The sequence below is a fragment of the Nicotiana tabacum genome, chromosome 6 (assembly GCF_000715075.1).
Source record: "Nicotiana tabacum cultivar K326 chromosome 6, ASM71507v2, whole genome shotgun sequence".
Classification (NCBI taxonomy): Eukaryota; Viridiplantae; Streptophyta; class Magnoliopsida; order Solanales; family Solanaceae; genus Nicotiana; species Nicotiana tabacum.
The window spans coordinates 49447732-49455194 of record NC_134085.1 but is presented as its reverse complement, the minus strand read 5'-3'; the positions used below and the strand labels follow the sequence as shown (position 1 = coordinate 49455194).

The 7463-nt window shown below is 35.4% G+C and overlaps 1 protein-coding gene across 1 annotated transcript; it reads left to right on the top strand.

The window, feature by feature from the left end:
* The first annotated feature begins 613 nt into the window (after window positions 1-613).
* On the top strand, window positions 614-4447 carry LOC107804502 (abscisic acid 8'-hydroxylase 4). Its single transcript, XM_075254728.1, has 9 exons — window positions 614-917; window positions 1017-1341; window positions 1431-1580; window positions 1682-1924; window positions 2400-2489; window positions 2580-2658; window positions 2778-2884; window positions 3000-3118; window positions 4063-4447. Exons 1-9 carry the CDS (start codon window positions 715-717, stop codon window positions 4196-4198), a joined length of 1452 nt encoding a protein of 483 aa, XP_075110829.1. The 5' UTR covers window positions 614-714; the 3' UTR covers window positions 4199-4447.
* Window positions 4448-7463: the final 3016 nt, after the last annotated feature.

Here is a 7463-nt window from a genome sequence, read left to right as displayed (position 1 = left end):
ACCCTATAATTCTATAAAAGGTACAAATCTTCTGTTTTACTAATCACCGATCCTCTACCGATATGTGCCGAAATTCACAGCGTAATACCCGTCTGGGTGCGGATATCACAGTCCTTAGCTGGTCATGCTCGATTGTCTGATAACGTCTTCCGAACTGCAGGGATTCGAATCGGTCCTGGGGGCGTGGCTCCGATTCCTCCAAGGGCAGGTGTTTACCCGGACCTCGACTAGAGGAGCTTCTTACCTCGATTCTCTATTAGCTCATCTTTCACAAAATATACGGCCATTCAAATTAGGACTTTCCATCAGCTTCCATATAATATCTGGTCCGTTTTTTAGAAGGTATGAACTGCATTTTATTTCTCAAGACGCCCAAAACCAAAAAATTTCATTTCCTAGAAAAGAAAGAACACAAAGAGGTTAACTCTGTGTCTGTGCCGTCCGTCATTTTTTTAGAGCGAATAGGTCCCACTTCATATGACAAACTGACATGCAAATGTAGTCCTGTTATGACATTTCAGATGCAGTAACCAAATTTTTTGGCCAATCTCCTATTCATCTCTATCTATCCTAATCCTCCTACTCCTATATATAGCAGACAACTATTTCATCCCTAAACATATCCACACTGCATACCTTTTAAAGCCTTCTTTTGATATAAGAAATAAATTTAATAAAACCAGCAAACCACAGCAATAGAACTTGTGCATTAGGATGGAGACTGTGTTTTCCATGATTTATTTCCTTCTCTTTCTCTCAACTCTTCTCTTGTATCACGTACCAAAGATTAAACAAAAAGGAAAAGACATAGAAAAAGCAAAGTTGCCTCCTGGTACAATGGGGTGGCCTTACATAGGGGAAACTCTCCAAATGTACTCTGAAGACCCAAATGTCTTCTTTGCTAATAAACAAAAAAGGTTTGATCGACTACAACAATAATTTTTACTAATTTGTTAAAACTTTGCTAATTTACATGAAAGAAACAGTGTAGTCATTGAATGTTTAATTATTTGCAGATATGGGGATATATTCAAGACACACATTCTTGGATGCCCTTGTGTTATGCTAGCTAGCCCCGAAGCTGCACGATTCGTGCTGGTTACTAATGCTCACTTATTCAAACCGACGTACCCAAGGAGCAAAGAGAGAATGATTGGCCCTTCTGCTTTGTTCTTTCACCAAGGGAACTACCATTCTCGACTAAGGAAGATGGTTCAGAACTCGTTATCTCCTGAGGCTCTTCGAAATCTAGTTCAAGACATCGAGGCCCTATCTATTTGTTCACTGGAATCATGGGCAACAAAAGAGCAAGTAATCAACACATTCCACGAGATGAAGAAGGTTAGCTAACTAGCTTGTTCCATTGTTGTTTTATTTCAAATGCTCATCACCATAACTTTATGTGATTTTCATGGGTATATATGTTACAGTTGTCATTTGAAGTTGGCATTCTTGCTATCTTTGGTCAATTGGACACAAAGCGCAAAGAGGAGCTAATGGAGAACTATTGCATAGTAAATAAAGGATACAATTCGTTCCCTACAAACTTATCAGGAACCGCATATTACAAAGCTACAAAGGTAATACGTAAGCTTTCGCCGATAGCTGTTGATTTCACTCCCTCAACATTGCAACTTAATATAGTATAATGGACTTACTTTTTGTTGTTAAATTAAACTAGGCAAGGAGAAAGCTCTATGAGATAATTAGTGAAATAATTTGTGAAAGGAAGGAGAAGAAAACAGTAGTTAAGGATCTCTTGGGTCGTCTATTAAATTTCAAAGATGAAAAGGGACATACTTTAACGGAAGATCAAATTGCCGACAATATAATTGGAGTACTCTTTGCTGCGCAAGATACAACAGCTAGTGCTCTAACTTGGATTCTCAAATACCTTCATTACGAACACAAAATATTACAAGCAGTTTACTTAATTTATATATGTTGTTTCATATTGTACCATATGCTCCACTGAGTTTTGTTTCTTTTTTCCCCTTTTATATAAACAAAAAAAAGGACAGCCGGGTGCACACTAAGCTCCCGCAATATTGGGGTCCGGGAAGGGCCGGACCACAAGGGTCTATTATACGCAGTCTTACCCTGCATTTTTGCAAGAGGCTATTTCCACGGCTCACTACTGGAAAATGGCAGAATTCCGACCGCCTAAATGGTCGAAAATCGGTCGGAAATCACGAATTTCCGACTAAAATTGGTCGGTCGGAAAACAATTTCCGACTGAATCCGTCGGTGATTTCCGACCAAAGTAGTTAGAACGCTCGAACCCGTGACCTCCAGGTCACATGTCAGCAATTTTATCAGTTACGTCAAGACTGCCCTTCGCCCCTTTCTATATATAATGAATCATAAATCCAGAAATTATTCCTTTTAATTAAGTGCAGGTGGAACAGATAGAAATTTATGAGTCTAATGAAGAAGGAAAGAAGCCCTTGACATGGATTCAAACTAGAAATATGCCATTTACACACCGGGTAATTACTATTTACAACTTGGGAATATGCATGTATTCCACACCTTCAAGAAATTAAAGAAAATCCCTCTCATTAGCTGGACAACTGCAGGTCATTTTAGAGAGTTTAAGAATGTCAAGCATTATATCTTTCACCTTTAGAGAAGCCGTGACAGACGTATTTTACGACGGTAAGGTCTCCAAGATTCATTCATATACTATATATATATATATTCCTGACTATATAGAAGGTATATTCCTCATCGCTACTGCCCTAAACATGAGGTTAATTCCCAACTTTTAACTGCAGGATACTTAATTCCAAAAGGTTGGAAGGTCATGCCATTATTCAGAAACATTCATCATAATCCAGACTTTTTTGCTGACCCTTGGGATTTTGATCCTTCCAGATTTGACGTAAGTTATCACTGATTAGCAAAGTGCTTTTCTAATTCTCTACTTCTCTTAGAATAAATAATGTTTACCTGCTCCTTTTTCTTATTATTTTAACTCTTTTTTCGTGGTGGTATAGGCTGCTCCAAAACCCAATACCTATATGCCATTTGGCAATGGAGCCCATGCTTGTCCAGGGAATGAACTTGCAAAACTGCTCATGCTGATTTTAATCCATCATCTAGTCACCAACTATAGGTATCATAATGATATCATATTCCTCCTAGCCATTTTCATATATACCCACTTTTGGTGCCACCATTAAAGTTATATCCGCATTGCACAAAAAGTTACAGAGTGTTCACGCTCGGATTTGAAATAGTTCAATCTCTTTAATGCAATTTCAGAAATCAAGTTCTTCTACCTTTCAGATAAAACTTTAGAAATTCGAATCTGAAGTGGTTCAATCTTCAGAAATCAAATCTGAAGTTTTTCTATCTTTAAATGCAACTTCTGAAATTCGAATCTTAAGTAGTTCAATCTATTGAATGCAACTTCAGATTTTTAATCTTAAGTTCTCAAACATAAACTTGTTCTTTCAATTTCAACAGTCCAATAGAAGATTCAAGGCCCTAATATATTATAAATGAACTCAAATTTGAAACATAACTTTCAATCTAAAGAACAAATTTCAATCATCAAATTATCAAAACAACGACGAATTTAACAAACCCATTTTACAATTAAGAAGAAGAAAAAACAAGAGAAGAAGAGAAAAGTGTATGTAATTGAAGTTATACAGGGTATTAGTTAATTTTTTTTTAATATGTCGATACAAATTCACTGGTGACTCAATAGTGGGTGCCACGTGAAAATTTTAGTATTCGTCCACAGTGCAAGTTATATGCTTAATTTTTATTTTTTTCCATCATGGTATACGCTTAATTTGACACTTCCAAAATTCATATAGGACTATTAAAATTCTTGAACACTTGGGTGCCACAAAAACCCACAGGACTTGTCAAACATAGAAAAGAAGCTTCTTTTCTATTCCAGTTCTCACTAAGATTATAATGTGATCATACCGAAAATTTCTTTAAAAGACTCATAATACCTTGCATATGCAGCTCATGAAAGTGTGTTTAATTGCTGTATTATAATGTCATTTGTGTTTTTTTTTTCTCATGCTTTAACAATGGCAGGTGGGAAGTCATAGGTTCTCAGGGCGTGATACAGTATAGCCCGTTTCCGGTACCTCAACATGGACTCCCTGCCAGGTTCTGGAAGGAAAACAAAAGCACAAAGTATCCCGGGGAAACGAGATGCCCACTAACATAAATTAATAGCAATGAGAATAACGGAAAAGCAGAAGATATCTCCTGACCTAGTTTCCACTTTCAAGTGAAACTCGAGCCAGCATCTTTTTTTATCCTGGGGCCTATCTCACTATTCATTTAGGCAAAATTATACTCTGTAATTATTGATTGTAATAAGAGGCAGCAGGAGGAGAGAGCTTTACCCAAAAGATGTAATATCATCTCCACTTCTGTTTCAATAGGTAATATAACTAGATTAAAATATCCTAAACTCTCTATGTGCTCCATTTGGTAAAATGATATGCAGAATGGTTCGAACTTAATAGGAAAGTGACACTATAGATGCATTGCAGTTTACCAGCCAAAAAACAATGATGCTGAATGCAACATCTCTTTACGCATGGCACTGAAGCACCTTTTACTTCACGTGAAGGTCAGCATCAATGGCCTCAAAACATTCATGTGTCCAAGCTGCCTGAGTGGCTATAAAAGAAAAAGGAAATTCCCTCAGATAAAGGGAAACCTAAAGATTGCAAATAGTAAGTTAATGCACATCATGATGGGTCCCATGAGACAATTTGCTACGACAATAACCATCAATTGCTCATTGATCCTGAACCTATTGTGGTCTGATTGGTTACAGTCTTATTCACACTCAATATAGCAAATGGAGGCATAGACATTTAAAACACACACCATCTTTTGTTCAGCACGACCACTTTTAATCTGGATTATTCCAACAGAAATGTACCTCAATGATAGATCTATCATTTTGCCATACCCCAGCTGGATGGTTCTGACCTGTATCACCTAATAATTAATAAAACTGATAAGTGACACCAATTACACAAGGAGAACAGAATAACAATAAATTGAAAAATCAGTTAAAGAACCATGAAATGAGGGCAGCCGCAACATTAACAGCCAGTTTGGACGGTTGTTACATGGAGTTTCGTAATGTATCGTATTATATGGTACTGAATTGTATTGCGTTGTTTGATTAATACAATGTTTAGATAGATTGTATCAATTATCGTCGTTTCATGATGTCATGCACCAAAAATATGAAGAATAAACTTGTAACATTACTAAGAAAAAAATAGGATACAGAGTATAATTGTTATATAAAAAAGTAGGGTAAAGAATAAAATATAATTATTTAATAATAAAGAAGGTAAAATGAGGGGGAAAAGTAAGGTAACGACACCAGCATACCAAATCCGTCGTTACATAAGGTGATACTTTTTATCGTTACGTAATGACAAATTTAACGATACAATACAATAAATTTTTAGTAATAATCAATATTAATTTAAAGTAACAATACAATATAATACAATAGGTAACAACCAGCCAAACAAGCCGCAAGACAATAGAAATGTCAATAAGTATGTCACAAATATGTAAAAGACAAACTAGAAAGGTGCAAAGAATTCTGAGGAGTTGTATTTCAGCATGTGGGTGTCTCAATTCTGAGAATTTCATGAATTAGCAACGAAAGTATTGCATATCAAGGCTCCTTGGTATGACGTAAAATCTTTAATACGTACAAATTCTGTATTTGAGTGCTTGAAAATACTTTTCTCAACCAAAAAAAAAGTGTTCTATACCAAATGGATAAAAACGACTTATAACAGGGTAAGTCATCTTTAGTTGAAAAACCTCTCTATCCTACTCTACATTGCAACATGTAGACATTATTTACTCTTTACTACTAACAAAGTAACAACAATTACCAAACTTGTTCACGTGCCTCATCTCCAACACCCTCTACCACTATCATATGCCCCCCTAGAATTTATGTTAAATCAACAATAACAAGAAGAAACCTAGTGTATTATATAAATTGAGTTTGGAAAGGATAGTATATATGTAGACCTTATCCCTACCTTATAAAGATAAAGAAACTATTTTCGAAGAAATACTCTGTTCAAGGATTGTATAGGATTTATGTTCAATCAGACACCCAAAATTATAAGATTTCAGGTAAAATATTTTCTATAGAAGAATTTCTCATGTAATTTATTTATATAAAGAATACTTTTAACAATCACTTTACATCATACGATTAGGGTCTTAATTAATACAAACAATGTTCCACATATAGGATTTAGCTTCTAAGTTTGAGAGAGTACTCTATTACAAAGTTTACTTCATTCAGGTTTAAGCTATCAATCAGGCACCCGTATGTCACGAACCCAAAATTTCACCTTTAGGATTGTGATGGCACCTAATCTTTAAGATTAGATAAATCTAGAACATGTTGAGAATGTAACCGAAATAAAAGACTAATTTATTAATTTAAAATGATAAATGACATAATAAAAGCTCAAACAAAACAACAGTTGTACCCTCCCAAAATCGATAGAACAGAGTCATAATGTCTACTTAAATACACTAGGAATCTCTATTACAATACTATTTGAAAATAAAATAAACAATAGCATATGATCATTAGAAGGTGACTCTAAGGCCTGCGAACGTCAAGCATGTATACCTTGAAGTCCCTTCAATGTCTGAATCAACTCACTAGCGTCTGGCATGGGGCAGAGATACCTGGATCTGCACAAACATATGCAAAAGCGTAGTATGAGTACACGACAATGGTACCCAATAAGTATCAAGACCAACCTCAGTAGAGTAGTGATGAGGTCAAGTCAACAAACTCACTAGACATAGGAACATGTGCAGAAAATTAATATAAAGCTAACAACAGAAAGTAAAAGCAATAAATGACAACAAAGGAGAATATTAATATAAAGCTAACAACATAAAGTAAAAGCAATAAATGAAAACAAAGAGTAAGCATGTGTAAAAATAACAAAGAACCAAATACAATTAAAAATACAAGTGAAATAAATTAAAAAAATATTAATCATTTAAATCAACAAGTTGTTCAAACGTAGAATGTACAACAAGAATTACCTCGAGGTCCACAACTCATATTCACATTTCACAAGTCACAAATCACAAATCTTTCTTATATCGCCACATGAGCCTTGCATTTATTTTTAAAAATGTTTTCCCCTAAATAGCTTCACTCGATTTAGCTCCCTTATCTCATCGCGTATGGTTCAAATGAAGTAATTCTCCTTACTAGCAACATGCGCATAAATCCCCCTTATCTCGCCGTATGCGCATCAGAATCACTACCCTTATGCAGCCGCATGTGCATCACTTCACAACACAATAATCACCTCGCACTACACGTGCCCATATGCCACAATATTTCCAAAATAACAATACCAATGTCACAACAACGTATAGCCCCTAGCTCAACAATAATG

Bases quoted from the DNA above. Each gene is read 5' to 3' on its own strand.
- LOC107804502 (XM_075254728.1), top strand. From the start codon at position 715: ATGGAGACTGTGTTTTCCATGATTTATTTCCTTCTCTTTCTCTCAACT. The intron at 2,885-2,999 runs GTAAGTTATCAC...GTGGTGGTATAG, and splicing joins TTGATCCTTCCAGATTTGAC to GCTGCTCCAAAACCCAATAC. The intron at 3,119-4,062 runs GTATCATAATGA...TAACAATGGCAG, and splicing joins CATCTAGTCACCAACTATAG to GTGGGAAGTCATAGGTTCTC.